We start from the raw sequence: 24773 nt of genomic DNA, 5'->3' as shown, positions 1-24773 counted from the left end.
TGGCAAAGAGTAGATTTACTGCAACATCCAAGTACTACATCCCCTCAGCGTGGATTCCTGTACACGATGAGGGGACATCTCAGGGAAGGTCCTGTTCTTTCAGTTTACTTCCTCTGGGATCTAGATATCTACCCCACATGTTTAACTTGTGTGGTGACCCATGAAAAGGAGGAAAGGTACCTGGTGGTTGAGGGGTCCAATCCTAAAACACCACTTTGGCCTTGAAATCCTATTGATTGGCATTCTTGGGGTGGACCCCCAGGGTCAGTCAGCTGGTCCACTTGGTCTAGGGTCAACCAATTACCCGTGTTGGATGTTCTCAACAGGTGTTGTGGACACTGTATCTGTCCATGGTGGGTGAGGTCAGTGGGCACTGAAATATTTTTTTTATTATGGATCCTCCAAATACAAAGTAAAATTTGAAAAACAGTCCATAGGTAAATGACCACATCTTGAAGATTCTGAGCAGCAATCTTTAACATCTGTAATTCCTGTACCTCATTTCCTTATACTACATTCTCTTTAAGACAAACCTTTAAGTCATATGTCTCCCTTTTTCATTCAGAAAGGACTAGAGGGACTTGCTGTCTCTCCAGAGTCAGTCAAAAGCATTGCTCTGGTGACATATTGGTGGAAACATCCACATCTCAACACAGTGAACTGCTCTTGCATTCAAAAGCAATTGGGGATATACCTATTGAGGTTATGCCTCATGCTGCTTTGAATTCTTTACAAGAATTTATTGTTGAGAGGGATTTGAAGAACATTCCTGAGTCAGAGATTCTCATTGGTTTTTCCACCTAAGGAGTTTCTGCAGCGAGACGTATCCCTACTCATAAAGATGGAATTATGATGCTGACCAGTGTCCTCATTCTGACATTTACATTCCTGTATCCACCTGCCACCATCAAGGCAAGTTATCTTAATTGCAAGGTATGGCCATATATTTCAAACCCCCTCAGGTGTTTCTAATGTCAGCAGCTTGGTCACTCAAAGATATCATGTTGTTGTTCCTTGACATGTGCTCATTGTGGTGGCAGGGACCACAAGCCTGTGAGTGCGAAACAAACCCTCATTGCATCAACTGCAATGGCTCTCACCCATTCTACTATCATTCTTGTCCCAAATGGTTGGAAGAAAAAGAGGTGCAGCATTTGAAGACAATTTGAAACATTACTTACCCTGAGGCTCAAGTTGCTGTCCACCACTTCATCTCAGATGTATGCTACTGCACTTCGTTTCACTACTACAGTGGGAGTGCAGACAGATCTCTCTATGCCTTCAAAACAATTGTTCTCATACTAAATGAAAAGTCTTTTGACCTTCATGGTTAACATTGATGAATCAATGTCAACACTGATCTCTGTCCTTAACATTCTTTCCTGCAAATCTCAAGATCCACTTCCTTTGCTTCTGGGTATAGGTATTTTCTCAGATACATCTTCTCCAATCCCAAGATGCAAAGTGATAATTTGTTCATGTGCTCAGTCACTGGAATCCTCTTCCAACAACAAAAACCTGCTAAACAGACCCACGGCAGAATCCATGGAGGTCGATAGACCTTCCTCGAATAAAGAAAAAAGAAGTGTTCATAAACAGAAGGGTTCTCCACCCAATTCACCAACACATAAATAAAAATGGCCACCTTAATACAATGGAACTGTCAAGGTTTACATTCTAATTTGGATGACATCGAAGCACTGATTGCTTTCCACCATCCTGTGTGTCTTTCTTTACAGGGAACATTTCTGAAACCTGCTAATACAGTCACCTTTCAACAGTTTTCTTTCTACAGAAATAACAGACTGTGTGATGGATGAGTGCATGGAGGGGTGGCACTATTGTTTGATCAACACATCATTAGAGGCTGTAGCCATCTGTATTTCCTTAAATCATACCATCATTGTTTGTTCTACCTGTCACCTGGATGTTCCAATTGAGCAGTTGTCATCTCTCTTTTTAATCGTGGAGGACTTTAGTGGACATCATCCTCTTTGAGGAAGTGCTGATGTTAATGGAAGGGGTCTTTCTGTAGAGCATATGCTCTCTGACCAGAATCTTTCTCTTTTCAATACTGGTTCTTGTACTTATTTTCATATATCTAGTCCGTCCTTTACTGCTGTTGATCTCTCAGTTTATACTCCACTATTCTCCAACTTTTCATGGAGCGTTGACAATAACCTATAAGGCAGTGATCATTTTCCTATAATTTTCAGAGAGACTGGCTGTGGTTAATGCCACTCGACCTGTGTGCCCTGGTGGATCAAGTAAACTAGCCCTCTTTCACTGCTCTCACAGAACTTGATCTTGCCATTATCTGTAAGCCATCAATAGACAACTGAGTAGCAGCAGTAACTGACTGTATTATACAGGCAGATGCTCAGTGTATTCTTAAAAACCTTCACACATTTTCCATGATATTCTTGTCCATGATGGAATCTGGCCAGCCACATGGCATGGAAGACTCAAAATTGGCCTGGGTTATTTTTCGTTGGTATCCCATACTCTCGCATTGCATCACTTTCCAGCAGGCCTGTGCACATGCTCGGTGGATAAGACGTCAAATCTAGAAGGACCCTTGGATTAAGTTTACAGCCAGCATCTCTTCTACCATCAGTTCCAAAGTCATATGGGACAAGATTTGAAAGGTCAGTGAGCAATATAATTCTGTTTCCCTCTCGATCTTGCTCTCTGATGGCCAGGAAGTAGCTGACACCAGGAGGATTGCCAATACTCTAGGTGAAAGCTTTTATCAGGTATCTAGCACTTCTGCTTCATCCTCCACCTTCTTAGCCATCAATACTCAGGCAAAGTGATCATCTCTTTCCTTTTCAGCTGATTGTCTTTGACTGCAATCATCCCTTTACAGTGATGGAACTCAAACTAGCCCTTCGTCAGTCTGGCAGTACATCGGTAAGACCTGATGATGTACAGTACGAAATGCTGAACCATCTATCTTCTGCTTCTCTTGCTTTTCTTCTGATTGTTTTTAATCAGATCTTGCAGGAGAATGTTTTTCCTAATGCCTGGCACTAGGCTTTTGTTCTACCTTTCTCTAAGTCTGGAAAGGATCCCAAGATTCTTTCAAACCACTGTCCAATTGCTTTTACAAGGTGTGTCTATAAGACCTTAGAAAGGGTAGTTAATGCTTGTCTTGTTTGGTTCCATGAATCAAAAACCTCCTCTTACCCACCCAGTGTGAGTTCCAACAACAGCACTCTGCCATGGACCACCTGATTCAACTTGAAACATCAGTCAGAAAAGCCTTTCTCAAATGACAATATCTTGTATCAATATTCTGTGACATTGAAAAAGCTTATGATACAACGTGGAGGTATAGCATTTTACGAGAGCTCCATTTATATGGGTTATGTGGCCATTTACCCATGTTTATTAATTTTTTAATGGACTGGCAATTCCAAATTTCCAGTTCTTTTCTCCAGGAACTTGAAGTCCATCAGGGCTGTGTTTTGAGTGTCACACTTTTCAGTATAAAAATTAATGTCATCATTTAACAACTCCCTCTTACTGTTGCAAATGGGCTCTGTGTCAATGACTTTCACATCTCATGTCAGTCATTGAACATAAGGTATATTGAGTGGCAGCTACAGACTGCCCTCAATTGTTTGCTAAAGTGGACCACAGCAAACAGTATTAACTTCTCTCTCTCTAAAAAAATTTACATGCACTTTTGCTGCCAACGGGGTATTCACCCTGATCCTGAACTCCATATTGGTGAAGTTGTGCTGCCTGTGGTCCCTGAAACAAAGATCTTGGGGCTTATCTTTGGCCATAAGCTAACCTTTATACCACACATCAAGCAGCTATGGGTCAAATGTACAAGAGCACTGAACATCCTCTGTGTCCTCTCTTCCACCACTTGAGGAGTGGATCAATGTTCAATGTTAAAGATATATCTTACTCTTATTCAATTGAAACTCAAATATAGATTACTGGTATGTGGCTCTGCCTGGACCTTGGCCTTGAACATGCTGAACCCCGTTCATCATCAGGGACTTCGACTCTGCACCAGGACATTTTGCACTTTCCCATCTCGGAGCTTATACAGTCTCATGAACTTCTTCTGCACCTCTGCCATTTTCAACTGTCTTTACTGTATGCTTCGATACTTCGTTTCTTACCAAAGCATCTCACCTGTGGTTGTGTTTTCCTTCCAATGTGGACCATTGCTCCTCTTGGTCTTCTTATTCAGGCGCAGTTGAATGAATGGGTCTGTCCTTGAATAACATTGCTGTATTCACTGGTCAGCCCATCCCACCATGGCCTCTTACATTCTCCATGTGTGACCTATCTTTAAGTCATCTGAGAAAAGCAGACACTCCCAATTGGAAATACTGTGTTATTTGCTGAACATCTTTCAAACCATCCTTCCATTCCTATTTATACAGATGGTTTGATATTGGGTGACTCTGTGGGCTCTGCCATGGTTTGTTGTGGTTCAGTGGTTTCACGCAGAATCCCCTCTACAGCTTCTGTATTCACTGCTGAACTGTGTATGCCATTTCTCTTGCCCTGGATCATGTAGAAGCTGAGTAGTACTCAAATTGCACTATTTATACTGGCCCTGGAATTATTTCACGTTAGTTCTCACCCTGATCTCACCAATATTCAAAACTGACTGGTCCATTTCTCTTTAACATCTACTTCTATCAAGTTTTTCTGGATACCAGGCCACATTAGTACTCACAGGAATGGGCTTCCTGAAACTGCAGCTGAATCTGTCTGCTCTGGCACTATCACTGCTTTGCCTGTTCCATACATGGACTATGGTCCTGTATTCAAGGCTCAGCTCTGTGCCAGTTGGCAATCAACTTAGAGAGCAATATGAAAATAAGCTTTTTCAAATAAAACTCTCTCTTGGACTTTGGTCATCTTGCCTTCTGTAAGGATCATTTTCTTTTATCTGGGACTGATGCACCAGTGTGTTGTCAGGTCACAATAAACCACACTTTACTGTCTTGCCATCATTATGGCTCTCAGTGACAGCACCATTTTAAACATATTATATCCCAAGGTTTATTCGTAATGTTATTGGTGATGGTGAGACTGTTCACCTTAGAAATGCTTTAAGTTTTTTATTTTATACATTAGACTTTTTTTTTAATAAGATTCTCTTTTAAGAATCAAACTACATCTAGTTCGATTTGAAATTAGAAAATTGCTGTAACATCAAATAACTTGAAACCAGAACTGGAAAGGCCAACTTCAGGTGACAAACACTGCTTTTGAACTTGCTTGTTAGTCATCCTGGCAAGTTTATAGTAATTAAAATTTTGCTACAAGTCTTTTGAAACTTGTATCAGTTTACTTTCTGAAAATGGCCGTAACATCAAATAACTTGAAACCAGGACTGGAAAAGCCAGTTGTCATCCTGTCAAGTTATGATAATTACACTTATGCTACAGAAAGTTCTTTACAACTTGTATTACTGTAGTTTTTCTCTTGCTGCTGTAGACTGATATAAAAATTGGATTTAATGTTATTTATGTTTTTAATTCAAAAATTAAACTTTTTACCTTAATTTCTTTTTATGAATTTTAATTTTACTTTAATTTTAACTTTTTGCCAGATGTTTTGCATAGATAGCCTAGTTGCATGCACCATAAAACACCAAACCAACCAAGTACTGCATATTGTTGTATATCAGTTTAAGTCTTGATATTTGAGTAATTGCAGTTACAAAGTATATTTACATATTTATAAGCTTAGGCTGGCTTAATATTTTTAACACAACTTTTGTTGTCAAAACTTGTGTATTTTTAAATCTAGTTGAAGTTTTAAATGTGCTTGCTTAACTTTGTACATTGTTGACAGGTTCATTTACAGGTATCTTACTGATAGTTTGGCCAAGAATTCAGTAGAAACTGATTTTCTGTGCCATCTGCCACTTAAAAACATGAAATAACTTATAGTAATTTCAAGAATATTGCTAACAATTGCCTTGTTTAATTCAATAATTTTTTATGACAGATCATGCATACAGTGTACAAAAGACTGTTTTATTTATGGAAATACCAGGTCACTTGCTCTTTAAGTGTTTAACATTTTTTAACACGAGTTGATCAGATTAACGAAGCATATATTCAGAATTATTTTTCTTTATGGCAAAGATATTTTAATTATGCTACCCATTTTAAGCAAAGTTACTGGTGTTTAAGCACATTAAAACACAGGTCACAAAAAAGTTTAGCAACTATAATTAGTGTGTTGGTGTGAGTAATGTATAGTTATAATTATGAAGAAATTGGTTATGTTATATTAAAATTGTTTTCAAGCCTTTTGTCATTGTTGTGGTTGATGTTGTCAAATTGTTGCTATGTCAAATTTTGAAGAAATACATTTGAAGAATTTAAAAATACAAGGCAAAATTCTGACCTTTCCTAAAATTTCATGTTGTTTTTTTTAAAGTGCAGCTTTAATTCAGTCTTGTATGGTGGATGACCCTTAACAAAATCCTAAATAATTTAAAGATACAATCTTGACAGCAACAACAACTTCCATTTCTGCTACAGCAGAGTATTTTCATTATTAGGAATGATCTATTCAAAAGGGGGAATAGACTAAAGATGGAGAAAGCTGCTAAATTAGTCTTCATTTATAAGCATTACAATTAAAAAAAACATTTAAAAGCAAAATCTTTTGTTTTAATAATGGTAAAAATGTTATAATTTTAATATTGAAATAAAATTCTTTATGATGATTTCCTTTCACTTTAGAATCACATTTTAATTATTCTTATACTTCATATCACTTTTTAAATAACTAACCTAAATCTTATAAAATTTAAAAAGAAACATCAGATAAATCAAGAAAAGAAACCTGTGGTTATTTGATTTTCTTTAAAAAATTCCCAACCTTGGAAGAGCAAAGATGTGTCTGTGAATTGTGTAACTTCAGCAGTTTTTTTTGTTAGAATAAATAGTTAATGAAGAAAAAACACAATCTCTTATTTTGTAATTATTTTAGGTTATTTCATTCTTATGATATATTTTTTTTAGTGGCTCAGCAGTGAGTATTTTGAAAACAGTTTTTGTAAGCTAATAGGTAACAAAAAGTTCCTTTGGTCTAGTGCCAGAATATGAGAGATTTATTGCCAGTCTCCTGTTGTTTATTTTGTAGATTGACTTCATGGGGCATAGTATCTATGATTTTAGTCATCCTTGTGATCATGAAGAAATAAAAGAAATGCTGTCTTTCAAAGATAATGAAAACGCAGGCTTGTCTCTCCTTCGATCCTTCTTCTTACGATTGAAATGCACGTTGACCAACAAGGGACGAAATGTCAATGTTAAGTCTGCTTCTTACAAGGTATAAAGTTTTAAGGACTATTACAATTATTTAAGGATAAATCATAAACCATTATTATAAAATATTTACAGGTTATTTATTTTATAACCTTATACTACCAATAATTTTACCAGTCAATGTGAATATTATTACAAGTTTGTTTTTTTTAAGTGCAAGAAAAGTTAAGCAGTAGTTGTCAATTGTCCCAAAAAATGGAATGAATTGAAATAAATGTCTAAGAAAGACAAACCACTTCACATAGAGGATTAGGAATTAGAATACTATGTTAAGCCTTATAGAAAAACTTTGTATTTTCTTCTGTTTTATTGCAGGCAAAGCTTGGAATAGCCTTAAGAAAATATTAAATCATTAGATTAATGTAATTTATTTCTTTTATTTAATTTAAATATTTTGCTAAATTGGAAGTAATCTTTGAAAAAAAAATCATTGAATTTTAACAGCCTTGACTCATTGCCATTAGAATTTTGTGGAAGCTGGAAACCTTCTCATGTATGGTGTTTGTTTAGAAATAAACCATAAATTGTGAAAACTGTTAGCATTGTGGTTTATCAGTAAATATTGTTTATCAGAATTTTGAATGTGATTCTTTAGGACTTCATACTTATGACTCGTTATTAATTAAGAGCATAACATGCAGCAGGTATTTGTAAGTTTTTTTATTTGTTTGTTTTGGCTTCTAACTTGCTTTAACATTTCCTGTTGTTATTAATGTAAAATTACTTGATGTTTGGCAGCAATTTATTGCCACAGAAATATTAACATACATTTTTGTAGAACTTTTTATCTTAATTGTACTAATCAAGCTCTTTGTAGCTGCTTTAATAGTTGAGTAATATCATAATTTCTTTCTTTAATTTTATATGAAAATATGCACTTGCAGGTGATTCATTGTAATGGATACATAGTGAATGATATTCCTCTTGTAAAAATGGAGGAACAGTCCTACAAGACTGACCACACCCCAATAAGCTTTTTCATATCAGTTGGTGAACCCATTCCACACCCTTCTAACATTGAAATTCTTCTGGACAAACAGACTTTTTTAAGTCGACATTCACTGGACATGAAGTTTACTTATGTTGATGAAAGGTAAGAATTGTGAACTAAGAAGCAAGTTTGATTAAAATGTGACTTTGGTCACTTCACTAATAATTTTGAAGACTTTCCAGTTTACAAAGAAAATTTAGACAGTGACTCCATAAACTCATGAACAGGTCTTTAGTAAAAATACTTAAATAAAAACGTTTTGTTTGCAAAAGACTAAAAATTTGCCAAATTTTGTGAAGATATACTTTCTACATTAAATAAAAGTTATAGAATGTATAGTTTGATGATTGCAAGGTTATACAGAACAAACATGTCTCCATATAAATAGGGTTAAGTGCAGAGCTACTGAATTTAATGTATAAAGAAGTGGCATGCTGACAAGCAAATTACCTTTCACTGAAAGTGATTTAATTTATAAGGTTGGTGGCAACAAATTTGAGGTATAAATCATCCAGTGTTAATATAAACTGCCATGACTAGATGCTATAGCATGAGATATGTTGGTAGTAAGTACATGGATAGTGGTTCTAAAACATAAATTAGTAATATTTAACATATTGAAAGGTTTTCTGCATAATAACAATTTAATGGACGTCAGTATTTTGGGGGAAGTAATATATTATTTGCCCAAATTAATTTGGTATAATTGCTAGTTGTTATCTGGTAAAGATATTGTTCAAATTGATGATATATGATATTGTTGTTACATGACTATCAGCTAAACATATTCTATATCCACTATTTTATTGCTCATGTGTTACATTGTTATAATTCATTTCATGATTATAACATCACTGATAAATTCAGATACAGCTTATACTTAAGTACAGTTTTCCAGATTACACCATTGCTGTTTTGCATCTTTTGCATATGTTTATTTCATTTCATTCATAGGAAAACTGCTTTGATTTTCATCTTGTTTAAATTTAATGCCAGAATCAATGTGACTAAATGTTGACTTTTAAATGTGCTTGTTGCCCAGACTTATTAACAAACATAATTCAACACCTCCACAGCATGTACAAGCTGTAAACTTTGAAAGTATTAGATATCAGACTACAACTATAAAAAATTAATAATGCACTATTCACCAGGAAAACATTCCCACAAAAATAAGGTATTCTGTATTTTAACTGGCTTTATTTTCAGTTATCTTCTCTGTTTACATGTGTGTAATTTTGTGCTGTGCTTTACATTTACCTGAATCATGGTGAGACAAGCATAAACACCCTTCATACCAGTTTGGTTTGTTTACTTTTATAGGTAGATTTTAAAAAATATTTTTTGCATTATATTTAGAATTGAAGATTTGCTTGAATATAAAGAAGAGGAGTTGCAAGGAAAATCTGTATATCAGTACCATCATGCTCTGGATACCCGAATCATAGAGAAAAATTTCAAAATAAGTGAGTGAAAGTTTTTATTCATAAAAATAGTACTGTAGGTATTGAGAAATAGTTATGCTTAACGAATGTTGTGTGTTAATGCAGTAGTACTAGTATTTTTCATTTTAGTATTCACATTGTTTTTTATTAAGATAAAATGTATAATTTAATTTTACTATGCTTCTGTGTTTTTGTGCATAAGTTTACTTTTGAAATTGTTCTATTTTAGAAGTTTTGAAATGTATGAAAATATTGAATATTTATTACCTTATTACCTAAGATATATTGTAGATTTATTTTGATTTGGTAATTTTTATGTTTCTCTCTATTTACTTTTACAAGCACTTTTATTACCATGTAAAATAAACTATCTTGCTTCTTAATTTCCATCTTTATTATTGTAATTTTATTTTCATAATATCTGCTAATTGGGTAATAAAAAGTTACACACATGCTGAAAAATTCTTATCTGAAAAACAAGATTGAAATTGATATTTTATTAAAAGCCCATGTATGGTTTATTGTGATAAGTGGTGACTGAGTTGGGCCTACTCACTGGTTAGTTTGTTAAGCCATGAATCTGAAAAACTGGAGTTTATACTGTATTATTGCCAAAAAGAAAAATTGTTTTCTGCACATTGGGGGAATGAATGTGTTATGAGATTGATCCTTGTTTCATTATTTAGTCTGACAAAAATAGAAGGTGAGTGGAATTGACTGGCTATTCTGTCACTTCACAATTGGGAATGGTTAGTTCAAACAGCCTACAAATCAAACAAACAAATAATATTATGGTGCTTAAAGTATTGAAAAACACTGTATAGCGTATGGTATATTAAGATTCATTCATGATCTTAAGGCAATATGTAGATTTAAAAAAAAATCAGTTAAAGACAAAAATTACTAAACTGTGTAAATCAAGTGCTTTTGAAAGATGAACTTTTCTTCATCAGAAGCAAAATGACAAATGTATTACGATTTATATGTAGGGTAAGTTAAATTTATCATTAACTTTTGTTAAGTACCTTATTTAAATATTTTTATGTAGTAAGTAATTTTGATGTATCTTGAGCAATGTTATACTGTTGAAGTGTAATTGTTATGTAAGACAGTGCTACATAAGTGAGATGTATAAAGATATTGCGTGAACAATGCACTACCTGTGTTTGTTGTCAGTCATATATCTTATCTTATTTTAATTGATGCAACACACAGTTTAAATCCTCCCCAACCCCTCCAGTGATTCAACTTAAGAATAAAACACAAATCATTTAACTTAATGTAAACAGTTAAATACAATGAAAAGTAGTATTGCTATTGGATCACTTTCATTCCTGGAATTTCCAAAGATTCTGTTGAATATAGCCAGGCTACGTTTATAAAATTGGTGTTTTGTGTATTCTTCTATTGATTGTAGAAAAACTTTATCTCTATTTTGCTACTATGTACACACAATTGATAAGAATTGTTGTGGCAATCAGTTAAATGACTAATATTTTGAAGTTCCAGTTTGTGCCAAGCTAGTATTAAAAAATACTGATCTTTAGTTGCTATACTTACTGGTGAGTGTGGCATTAGTAAGACCACTTCTATGTTCTGATTTTCTGGAAAGCATTTTTGTTGGAAAATATCTAAATGATAAATAATCCTGTCAGCAGGTTAGTGTGAAATTAGTAGAACCACTATAGTTTGCTGAGTTTCTCTAAAGTTATGTCTTTGTTTCTACATATTTTAATCATTTAACTTTTTATTTCACATTTCTGAGTAGGAAATATTGGTTATCTATAATTGTCAGTGAAAGAGACTTTTTTAACTCTGGTCCTGCTCTTAATATTGAAAATTTATTAAGTAACTTACACTTGGATACACCTATCTTCAATTCTTGCAGGAATCTTATAGTGATGATGATAATAATAATAAATCAAACACCAAAATCTAAACTTACTTAATCCAGTAATGCCAAAATTTATGGTTAAAACTTTCTTTTTTTTTTTCTTTTCATAAAAGTGATCACTATCACTGATTTTGTGTATTAACCTGTTAGTATATCTTTGTCAAGTGGTTGAAACAACTGACAGATTTTTATATTGCTAAAAAGTGTTTCTGGGAAATGAAATTGATTGCTTACAAAAAAAAAATACTGATTACTGTAACTGATAACAAATATTTATGTAATGTTTTTCATGTAGAGAAAAAATGGACATATAATATTTAACACTCCTACAAAAAGACATTTCTAGTCCTGATTTCTCCAAGCCCGCTCCCCTGGCTGTGGTTTCGCTAGATAGTAGATATGGACAGTGGAAATCTCGTTAATCCATTCATTAATGGATTTAAATGGCAATTTCCTTTAAATACAAAATTATTAGCCTAATATTAATAACCTTTCAAGTTGCTCTGGGGCCTATTAGGCCCCACTTTTCATAGGAGTGTTGACAAACTAGTTGCAGCATAATTTTAACATGGTACTGTGTGTTTTTATCATAGTAATATTTCATTTCGGTGTTTGAAACAAGTGTGAAAGAACCAAGAGTTTTATCAATACTTGTTCAGAAAATTACACATTCACTAGATGTTTCTGTAGACCAATCACTACAATAGTGTATAAAAATATTGATTTTTCTTGGTATGGAGTACCCAAAATTACTATTTTTCATTTTTTTTGTAATTTTTATTTGTAAGTGAATTATGCCTTATTTCAAACATAGGGAACTCTTAAAATTAGTGTAAGTGGTGTATAACCATATAGTTTTGTGTTGTAAATAACACTGGTTGAATATGACAGTTTTACTCTGCTGTTTCATTGTAATAACTGAAACAAAGTCTCAAGTTGAACCATACGATACAACAAGTTAACATTTATGTTATTTAAGGAAACTAGTGCTGCACACACTGTGCAATTGGTTAAAGTTAATACAATGTACTATTTGTTGGTAGTTCTTGGATTTACCTTTCATTATTGATTTCATTCAACAGTACCAATTTAATTTAAAAGATTCTTTAATTTCTACTTAATAATATATGAAATACATTTTTAAAAATGATCTGCACATACTTATTGTATATTTAATTTAACAGTGTTAGAAGCTGAATTCTGTTGACCTTACATCATTTAATGCCATCACAACACCAGTTTGATTATTACATGTAGCATTTTCCTTTTTTATGTGTATTCTGCCTGTTTTTATTCACTGAGCTAGGTTTAAAGAAATTGAAAATTTGATAAATAAGTACTTTAAGCTAAATGAAAAAATACCTTATGGTAAAATTATTTAAATTGCCTCATTGAGAGCTTAAAGACAAGCAGGAGTGACAATCTTGCATCAGATAATAATCATTAAAAGGTTTTTAAACTTGTACTTCATTTATTGCCTTTACTAGTAAAACCATGGTAGTAATAAAGTAACTGTGTGAAATGTACATATGTTTTTTTTTCAAATTTCCACTTTTTTTTTGGTTATTAATGTATTCATGTTTGTTTATATTTCATTATAATGTTAATTTTTCCTTAATCTCTCTTGGTTTTGTGTGAAATAGAAATGTAGAATGCAGTTTTTTCTGATCTAGCTAGGTTAAACATGTTTTAAGCATATATTTTTGCAAAAGTCACAGCTTGTTTAAAAGGTCAGTCTGTATTTTTTTTCAATATCATTTTGACCAACCTTGTAACCACCAAAACAATATATGAAATGAATCTAAAATACTGCTTCTTTCTTTCTAGAATGACTACGAATTGTGAGAAAATATTACAGTTTAACATAAATAGCATAAAGATGATAGTAATATATATACATACAAGTTTTTATCAAATATCTATTTGTAATGCTTCTACATGCATAATCTGTTATTGTTTTAATGTTTGGCACTTTTATTTAGTATGAATTAAATCATTTGCTGTTTATCTTGTATAGCATGCATGAATACTGTGTAGTTGCTAATTCAGGTGTGTTTAACAGTTGCTGGGCTTTTGTTTCAACAGTGACTTTGCAGTATGTGTATAATTTGTTTATGTATTTACACATACACTCAGGCAGGCAGAGATGGGGGGGATAATAAATACCAATCGCTACACTTGTATAGACTTTTAAACACAGCTGGAAATATGGTACAAAATGACAAAAAAAGATATTGTTCTGTGAAAGTTTTGTTTTGTATATTTTTTTCCCTGCCAAGCATTTTACTATCTAAGATTATCACCCACTCAGGCTTTCTGCTAAATATAGTAACAACCTATTGGATCTTAAACCCATTTAGCTTTGCAAGACTTCCAAGCACATTTTACTAAATGTCACTGCAATGTCTTGATTTTTACCACTGTGCTGAAGATAGAATCAACTGTAGTTTACCTTGGCATTTAGTTTTACAGTGTTGAGTGTTAGAAAGGGTGTTTATAAATAAAAGGGATCTATTTTAAAATATAAGCCTGTTTTTTTTTATATTTTTCTGTTTTATTTTTGGCTTTTTTTATTATTAAAAAGCCAATATGAAATGTATGTGACTTAGTTAGCATTAATATTATTACTTTTGTGTGAAAAGACATTACACTCAATAAATTATCTGTACAATAGGTTTTCCTAGCTTATGTGCAGTGATTGTTTTGTTTATAATAGGTTTCTACTATATGTGCAGTGAATTAAGTCATTGCTCAAGTTTAAAACTTTGGTTTTAACTGTCCAACATTTCAGTGATTAATTAAGGGATTTTTTTTGTAATTTGCACACTTGGATTAAATAATATATTTGTCATTAGTTTTTTTCCTGTAACATGATAATTTTGTATGTATGTGATTTTCATTTCAGCAGCATTTAAAAGAAATTCTGGTAAATGTTAAAATAATTACCATTTTCACATATGGTTCCTATAATTGTTTTATGATAGAATTGGGACAATTGACTAAAAACATTCTTCCATTTTTTTCCACACACACACACACACACACTTGTGTATAATTTTTTTTTTAAATATTATTATATCGAATCTGTTTTATAGTGTTTTCCAAAGGACAATGTGAAACCGGGCCATACCGTTTCCTTGCTAAACATGGAGGTTATGTGTGGTTACTGACACAAGGAACAGTCATTTATGAAAATAATTCATCAAAACCACAGTGTGTTGTTTGTGTCAACTATGTACTCAGGTGAGTATTCTATTTTCAGTAGTTTTTAAATTTGGTTAATTTACACTAATAATTGGATAACAAGTATTAAAAATAACTTTTTTTTGGTAGTTTTCCTATGTCAACAAAGTAAAGTTATTCAAGACCTTGGTAATCCAAAGGTTAAACCTAGCTATTTGACTCATGCAATAACTGAATGTTTATGGATCTGATGTTGAAGGACAGATGTTGCAATTTGTTACAAATAAATTGAAATATAAGGCACAGTGTTGAAGCTAAGCTAATAAATTTTGTGGTCTGATTTTTCGTACGGCCTATGTAGATGCGGTATTGACTGTTGCAAATTCCTTTAACTTGGTGCTAGCACATTCAATCATTGTGGTTCTGATAGCAACTTCTTTTGTTGTTGAAATTTGGTTGAATATACTGTCTAACACCTGTATACCACGGAAACAACTTTATTTAACCATTTTGCAACAGGAATCCCCTTTTAATACTTTTCTGTTCTAGTCACTGTGTGACATTCAAAATTTAAATAAAAATCTTCACAATCAATTTATATGAATGTAATTAATATTACAATGTTCATTATAATCCAAAATTTTATTTTATCCAAGTTGTAAGTCCTTTATTTTAAAATAAACCTTTAAAAACTACTTAAGACTTCAGATGTTCTATGACCAACAAGCTGTGAAAACTTTACTTGGTTTTCTGTATCTTCAGTAATATAATAGTTAAATAGTGGTATGTCTAGACAATAAATGCTTCTGTAACCTTTGTTTCATTTAATTCAAACTTCTCTTTGTGAATATAGTTTAAACAAGTGATAAATTTTTTCATCTATGACAGGTGATATGCTTCAGTGGCTCTGTTTGAACTGTATAGTCTACATATTGCATATGCACTTGTATAGTCATTAGAAAGGAATTGTTTACATTCTAGTAATGGTTATTTTGGAGTTGGTGCACAGTTATTGTCATGTTACATGTATACAATAGATTGTAGTATTGTTGACAGCTTGATCTACTATAGCACTTTCTCTTGTTTTAACCTAATTATTTTATAGTTAGAGATACAGTTTAAATTATATTTAGGCCTTACACATAACTAAATAAAATATAATAGTTACTTATCTTTTAAAGATACATATCATATTTTGCATCCATTCTCAAGGCTTACAATGTTAGGCATTGAATAAAGAATGCTGCAAGGGTATTGGTTACTTTTGCCAAGATGAATAACAAGTGATGAAGGGCAAGAATGGAAAATAAAATATTAAAAATTATGTGAAAAGGAAAGTACTTAAGATTATTAATTTAACTAAAGGAAAATCTTTAAATATATTTGACAAAAAATTAAGTTTTTTCTTGTTTCCTAATTTTAATGATTTCATTTCATCGTGCATTGATTATCATAATTATTTAATGGTATGGTAAAGAAAATGAAAATGTAGACACTTACCTTAAAAAGCTTTTGATATTCCTTTAGGAGATAAAGTTTTGAGACAGTTTGTGCAATGAAAAACTTTGTTATAACTGTACAACATTTTTACAAGATTTTGTTATCCTCAGGTACAAAAATTTTGCAGAAATACATGAGTAAATGTGTATATGCATGATGAAACAAATAGATCAAGTGACAGTTTAAATGTTCTTCCCCAGTCAAAGTGAGTCAAAATGTACTAGCTAGTGCTGTAAGGATTAATTAATCAGAGATACTTGGTATTCTAACTTTCAAATGGTGTCACATAGACTTCCCTTCACAAACTTATTGATCAAGATATATTGTTAGTCAGCTGCCATTGTTCTGAGATATACTTTACTGGATATGTGTCAAAGCTGGTTATCATATGCACCAGAGTTCTTGTGGGCAATATATTTATGAGCCTTGATTTCTGCTAGGTAGATGCTCATTCACATGAGTGTTGTAATAGCTTCCAGCTACATAATTGGTTGAGTAATAAATAATCCATTCAACTAAGCAGTAGAGCTCTGTCATTTCATCCTTTGTCCAGGCGACAGTCTAGATCTTCCTTCATTGTAATCTTAAATGATGAATGTGTAATGTTTCAGCTTGTTACTTATTGCCTGTTGTAGCAAGAGAAACTTGCTAATATGCTTATCATTCCATAGAAATTATTTTAGAACCAGTGACAGCACAGGCATCAGCATCTTGTGTAGCAGCCAAAATTTGTACATTCTAATGAATGTTGAACTCTGGGTCATGCTTAGTTAAGAAACGCATTGCCACAGTAGTGGTTTCTTGATTCAAGGTCACTCAAATGTGAAATTAGGGTAGATGCAAAGTATTGTTGCTTCTCTTCTCATTGTGAGAGAACTCTCGACTTCTCCTGCCTATATCATTTGCTTACAGTGACAGCATATTATTTATATGCAGTAATTTTTATCTCATCTCCAATAGGTTGTGTAGGCAGCTAAAAATCTTCCAATGCTTCTACAACTATTGTCCAGTGAAGGGTGTAGCCAGTGCTGAATGAAGTTTTTATGGCTCACTTTATACATACTGCCCCATTTAGTTTCATTAAGTACATGATTAGCAACACATTTTTGATGCTTGCATCTTTTAGAATTGCTGAACTATTTGAGATTTAATAATGCAACCAGGTGCACCTGATTGAGGATTTGAAAACTTGATATACCACTGCAGTAACTAGGCTGTGATTTATAGCAGCAGTATTTGTTCAAATGAGGAAAGCAGGGGAAACCTGAAGGTTAAACTTGATGCAAAAACATATGATCTCCTTAAAGCATAATATTTTTGTATGGATGTAGTATATGAAAGGTCAGGTGCTGCAATTTATTACTGTTGAAAGAGAAGACATTATATTGAAGTCAAACCAAAGTGAAAATATGGAAATAGAAGAATACAAGTTATTTTCAAAGGATAAAAACTGTTGCAAATGAACTGAATGAAATGATTAAATGGTCTAGGTACAAATCACATAATTGGTAGCTTTGATAGTTAACATGGGTAAAACTTTTCTGTGGTGTTAGATTTAAAAAAGCCAAGACACTACTTCCACGAAACAGAATCAATTTGATGTGAAAGCACAGGAACTGCACTCATAATACTCATTCTTCCTGTGGGTGAGTAGGCGGGAAAGCAGGCACCAAAATGTGGAAATATCTGTGTTCAATGTGACAATCACAAAGTAGTCATTCATACAAAAGTTGAAGTAAATATTTTGTCAAACAGTAGATAGCATGACACTGTATGCTGAATGTAACATGTGACTTTAATTGGATTTAACCTGTTCCAAGTTATAACTTTGAAATATTAAAAATATTTCCAGATATGTTATATATAAAATGGAATTGTTTAATATTTGTCTGTTTCAAGGTGTTACTATTGTAAAACTCAATAGTGTTATAATTCATTTTGATAGTGGAATAGAAAATAAGAATGAAGTGGTATCAGGAGAACAGAAAACCAAAGAACTAGAATCTCTTCAGGAGCCATTGATCTTCAAAAGTTCTACACAGAACCTTTTCTGTCGCCGTACTGAAGACATGACCAAAGGATTCGTAGTATTTTCAGAAGAAAACAATGGCTTAACTGGTAAGAATATTTAGCAGATGTTTGTTATGCTATGGATTGTGTAAGTACATGTAAAAATCAGTTCAAAATAGGTAAATCTTTAATCTGTAGTGTAAAACAACTAAACTGGTAAAACATTGCCCTTTTCAGTATGATGTGGCATTACATTAAGATGAATAATAATTTTAGTTTGAGTGATCCATTGTGGGTCTTTTGTAAAGTGTTCAATAATGTTTCTTCAATGTTTCTTACAAAGGATCTTAAGGGTAGTATTGAAAGATAATGTTTGACACACAATAATTATGTCTTGAAGGTTACAAATGTAATGTGTTAGGTTTTCTACTTGGTGATTGCATAATTTGTGGAATAAAATTTTTGTTACTTGTTTAAGCAACTCAAATGGAAAGATTAAAGGATTGCTCATTTTGTATTTAGTGTTTTTCTTGAATTGATTCTTTTTATTGTTTATTTGTATGTCAGTGTTTACTTGCTTTGAGAATAAGGCTGTTTTTATACTGCTAATATTTGTTTTAAAAACCAATTTTCTTATTTCTTCACATTTGTTTATTTTTCTTAAGAATTAGGCACAGATTTAAGGCCTTGTTTTTTTTTTTTTTTAAATCTAGGTCTGAAGTAGCTGTTCTGTTTTTAACTTTGTCTTAAATGTGGAAGTAAATTTTAAAATGATTCTATGAGTAAAACATATAACAAACAAAAACTCTAACACTTTAAGGATTTTTTTGTTTTCTGTCTGTTGACTTTCCGTTTTGTTGTTTCAGTAGTATTATGTTAAACTTTATATATACACAGCCATGTTAGCATATTGCTACTTGATGTATGTTATCATGCAAACATGCTAAATAATTTTTTGACATTCTAATTAGCATGTTCTAGAGAAAGTACTTTATCAAAACTTTAATTATTCATACAGAATGCAAGGATGAACCAGAAGATCTTACTCATCTTGCACCTAAAATGGCAGACTTTAGTATTTCATTGGATTGTAGTCCTTACTCATCAGGTATGTGGATAGTTCTCCTATAAAGTTAAACTAGTTTATAACTAAACAGAAGAGTTCATAGTAGAGACACTATAATATCAGATATTTATTACTGTAGATACAGTATGAAAAATCAGATATAAGTGTTAATGGCTCCAGCATTTTATGCTGTGGTTGTTTTTTTTGTTATGAATCATGTAGAAAGAGTACAATTTATTTATAGAAAAGAATGTTTACTGATCTTCTCCAAATAATGTATGCAATGCAAACAACGTAAATAGCACATCTTCTGTAAAACAGATTATTGATTCTGAAAATTTGGGTAATCTTTTTAAAAGTACGAGTGTATGTGACAACATTAGGATTTTTACTTAAATTTGGTAGATATAATGTTTGCAAACAAACATAAAGATTCAGCTTAATTTCAGAACTGTAGTATGCATTTGGTTTCTTCTAAAACTGAAAATTTTGACAGAAATAACTGCTTAATGACATATTCTTCACATTAACATGTTGTTTAATACTCATAAACATTTAACTATGGAGGATAGATGACCACAACTAAACTAAATGTTACTTAATAAAGAAATTTAATAATTTAAATTTTAACTATTCTTATCCATTATTCAACTTGGTGATCTTATTGAATCTTTCTTTTATTTTGATAAAATTGGTTTTATTTTCAAACCTTAATTTTTCTTTCTTCCTAGCAGTAGTGTACTTTCACTGATAATATTAAATCTATAATGTTTCACACTTTGTGTATTTAATGTGTGTGTGTGTGTAATACACACAAATATTTATACATGTAAATGATGGGGTAGGACACTTGGACTTACTTGCATGCTCTCTTTTGGCTCGGCAGTAAACGTGAGGGATTATTTATAGTACTAATATTTGAGGTTTGATACCTGTAAAATAGACTTTGTATAGCTTTACATTTAAAGACTTACCAAAACTGGGCAATTCCAAGTTATGTTGTTTTTGTTTGTTTTCATTTTCTCAGGAGCAGCAACATTTCTGCAGTTGGTTCTAAACAATGAATGACAATTTAAGTGTAAACTTTTATGAATTAGAACACTCACAAATGCTTATTATTTTGATTTTAATCTATATTCACTTTTGCACATGAGATTATTGATTAAATTTAATAAATTGCATTTAAAGAAACCTCAAAACTATAATTTTCAACATGCACAACCATCCTTGTTTTATTGGTGTTTTTTTCCATTGCTGTTTCTAGTGTGTGTGTGTGTGTTGTTGTTGTTATTATAAGATAATATTCAAGTAGAACATTTCACATGTGCTTAATTTTTTTTTCATTTATTCATAGCTCCAGCAAAAAGTATTAAACATTAATATGTAAGATTGAAAACTACAAAAGCCATATCCATGATGCATAAAAATCATAGTTTGACAAAATAAAACCCATTAACTAATAATGTTAGAACAATACCCATTTGAATTAAATCATGTTAACATTATTGTTTGAACAAGATTAATTATTTTGACAGATACGAATGGAGAAGTAATGGTTTTAGAAGATGCCAAGTCTCTATCCGGAAAGAGTTTAGCTGTTGAAGTACCATCCCTGTTTAGTGACTGTGACAGTCCTGTTAATTCAGATCCTTTTTTAAACTACAGGGACGATACCTTGTACTCCCCACTTTCTGTTGAAACTATGAGCCCTTGTTTAAGCAAGGTATGGTTAACAGGTGCCATATTATTTGATTTCATGTCAAGCATTAACGTAAGTGTTCAAAATATTGCACATCTATTTATTGGTTATTTGTTGCACATTCCAAGTTTTAGAAAATTTCTAAGGGAAAAATGAGGTTTATCAAACAGGTTTAATCAATTTGGCACTTACTTTATAGTTGTAGGTCTGGAAATAGTAAAATTGTTCATATTCTGTTTACATTATTCATGGAAATTTATCATTTCAGATATTTAGCAACTGAGTATTTAATCACCAATTTCTTTTTCTGAAATATAAGCAAAACACAATAATTAAACTAAATTTCTTTCATGCTTTTTTTATTGCTGGTTTTTTGTCTATTGGTTACAGAGTGTAAGTAGCAGTATTTCAGATTTGAGTGGCAGTAAAACATGTAGCTCAATGGTAGATCTTCCTACTTTGGAAACTCCCATGGAGTCTATGACAAGTTTGGATTTGAAACTTGGCACATCAGAAGTATTTACAGAAGATAAGTCTGATATACAGGTACATTACATTGTTATATTGCATGTTTGTTTCTGTATTTTGCAGAGGCATACAGTACTGTGTAAAATGTTTGAGCCAATTGCATGTATAGTGCAATCTTATGGTCCTGTGTTCCTAGTGGGAGGAAATAAAGTAATGAACACAATGTTATATTTGATGATAGACAATGACAGTTGTAGTTTAGGTTTTAGTGTTTTAACTTTAATAATAATAACAGTTTGGTGTAGAGAATTCCTTCTTGCCTTACTAGTATAGTACTAATAGCTTCATTTTTGAATGCAGAATGGTTATATGTTGAAAAACAACAAGACTTTCAACAAATTTCTTGTTTCATACCAGACTCCCTCAAACATAACCTTGTTCTAAATCTTCTAAACAGAGCATGCAATTACAATTTTATCTACTTCTGTATTCATTTGAACTTTTAAATTCATAATATATTACAATGTAATAGTTATCCCCCCACCCTTAATTTCTTACACTATATCACAAAAACATTTTAAACAAATGAAATAGAAGTTACCAAAGAGGCACACATTGTCTCAAATTATCCACTAGTTCTTATTGTTTCTTTCATTGGCAAACAAAGTTTTTAAACTCAGATATCAAGTAATTCAAAACATATAAAATTGATACTTAACTGTCTGTATTTGGTTAAACTTTTTAATTACAAAATTGTGGAAAAACAAAAAAAACTATATTTTACAAATATGTACAGTTGACTTGTTTTCCCCTAATTCTACAAAACATATTACCCACAAATTTAGCTATATTTAATATTTACATAAACATATAAATTAAAAATATGTTTACACCTAGAGACGCTACTCATTTCTATGCACTTGTGGGTCGTATATAAATAAAGTTGTGGTAGGTGTAAAGCTACATATATTAATAAAACTACATATCACCAACAAATACATGCACAAAAGTACATGGGAATATCAACAACAAGTGAGTGTAAACTAATTAATCCACCACAGTCTTGTATCTAATTACATAGAATAATAACCATCCAATGTTTCTAAAAACTTTAAAATTATTGACTCTGGAACCACATATTACAAACCCTTTATTAAAGAAGGCATCTCCAGTTTAATAATCGTCCAGTGCTAAATATCAACTCCTCCCTGTTGTCATTAATGTAATTAATTCCAAATTCTCAGTGTTTTTATTTGATATTTATTATTATTTTAAAGATAATGTTTATGCTTATATTTAAGCCTTCCTGTATAATACTTTGTCTTAATGTTATTTATTTAATGTGTATATCACTTGTTTTATCGTATATTCCATTACGTTGTTACCATTTAAATCCATTCTTTCTTAAACTTTTGATTAGAAAGAAAACTTGTTCAATGCTAATGTTATTGTTTTTATGTAGTTGGAATATAATGAACTAACTTATTTTTTTGAGATATTAATGTTGATGATGGAATTTAAATAAATTCTGAAACATTCACATTAAAGATCATTTTGGTTTTTACCATGTTTATAATTCTTATTATAATATATACCCAGTATGCCACAGAATTAGTACTTGGATTTTGTTAGTGCCATGTAGTTACATACTGATGTGCATGCAAGGAAAATATAAAGTAACACATTTCATAAATGAAAACCTTTGAAAAACAGCTTGTGTAAAACAAAATAAGTACCATTTTATTTCTTAATTAGGAAACTTAATATTGGTTTTAATTAAATTGAAATTCAATACTCATCATAAATTTTATTTTCTGTACCAAACTAATTCTACTTATAAGTTTTACAAGTTTTATGTATCAGCAAAATTCAAAGAATACATTTTTATTGTAACATAATTTGGTGTTAGATAAAATATGTACTAAAGTTTTTTTGAGAGACTTTTATCTATCTGATGTTGATAATGCAAAGTTGCACAGCTCTTTTCCTCAACGTTTTAAAAAACAAACTTGTACTGATTCATCTCAGTATTGAGTTATAAGAATTTGAGGGTCTTCTATATGCATTAAAACCCGAGTCATGAGCAAACCACAAAGTAAAACTAAACCTCTTGTAGTGTTGAAAAGAAGTTTGGTATTCATTATGTCCTTCAATTGACACATTATTTATATTTGAATAATAGGTTATATGAGCATTTCTGTTTGTTTTTCATATTACTTGGTGAAAGTTTTTTTTTCAGTTTAGTTTTTCTGATGCCTGAAATTTACAAGGTTTTAAAAGTTGTTTGAAGACTATCTGATCAGACCCACTAGTAAACACGTGTTAACACCCTAAACATTATAGTCCTCTCAAAAATAATTTTGCTGAGCCTACTTAAGTTAATACTGTCTTTTACATAAACCATTGTTATTTATTTGATAATCTTCCAAAATGTTTTAAGATAATCCCAATATTTTCAACTTTACTTATGTATCTGACAAGTAGGGTAATCAAATTTATAGATTTAAGTAAACAATAGTATGCAAATGTTTTTGGTTTTTTGGCTCTTTTACAGTAAAAAAAAAAGTTGAATGAGGTATCAATTTGTCAAGTTTCTGAGGAAAAGTGAAAAAAAATTTAAAACATAGTCTTAACGGTTTAGAATAAATGTGTTGTGAGCATTGACTTTTGAGCCAATTTGTATTTAAATGTTCAAGTACAAGAAAATATAAAAACCTTTAAAAAATAAAGTAGATAACTTTTGTAAAGAATTGATAAAACTTGTATTCCAAAACAATTTCATCATGAAATTCAAATTTATATGGAAATTTATTATAAGTGGTACTCTTTTGTGTGTTTTTTTTAATATATATAGGATGAAGAGTTAATTGAAAGAGCACCTTACATCCCCATGACCACTACAGATGACTGCCTGCTTCTGAATCTTCCCGAGAACAAGATGTGTGGACCACAAGGATATCCTCGAAGGAGATCTTTGAGCCATAGGTATTAGTAGTTTCACTGTTTTAATATGAAAATCTAATATTTGAGTACAACTAACCTAATAAGCTTCTAATTTTTACATTTTAGTTACTTTTACAACAATAAATGAAGACACGATAAACAAATATAGTATTTACCTAGATCTTCACTGTTTTGTTGTTTTTTACATCATATTTGACACCTGCATCTTTATTCTCAGCTAAGTGATTT

General features: G+C 31.6%; 1 protein-coding gene across 3 annotated transcripts in view; it reads left to right on the top strand.

Annotated features, from left to right (window-relative positions):
* The window catches only part of LOC143251487 (hypoxia-inducible factor 1-alpha-like), a 72069-nt gene that overhangs the window by 33632 nt on the left and 13664 nt on the right, over positions 1–24773 (top strand). For all 3 annotated transcript variants that reach the window (XM_076502778.1, XM_076502779.1, XM_076502775.1), the window contains 9 exons: positions 7141–7329; positions 8210–8418; positions 9676–9782; positions 14751–14898; positions 18284–18456; positions 19367–19456; positions 20950–21137; positions 21504–21659; positions 24436–24566. In XM_076502778.1, coding sequence (XP_076358893.1) covers positions 7141–7329; positions 8210–8418; positions 9676–9782; positions 14751–14898; positions 18284–18456; positions 19367–19456; positions 20950–21137; positions 21504–21659; positions 24436–24566 — 1391 coding nt within the window. The remainder of the gene's footprint in view (positions 1–7140; positions 7330–8209; positions 8419–9675; positions 9783–14750; positions 14899–18283; positions 18457–19366; positions 19457–20949; positions 21138–21503; positions 21660–24435; positions 24567–24773) is intronic.

The sequence above is a fragment of the Tachypleus tridentatus genome, chromosome 1 (genome assembly GCF_004210375.1).
Source record: "Tachypleus tridentatus isolate NWPU-2018 chromosome 1, ASM421037v1, whole genome shotgun sequence".
Taxonomy (NCBI): Eukaryota; Metazoa; Arthropoda; class Merostomata; order Xiphosura; family Limulidae; genus Tachypleus; species Tachypleus tridentatus.
This window is presented reverse-complemented; position numbering and strand designations above follow the sequence as displayed.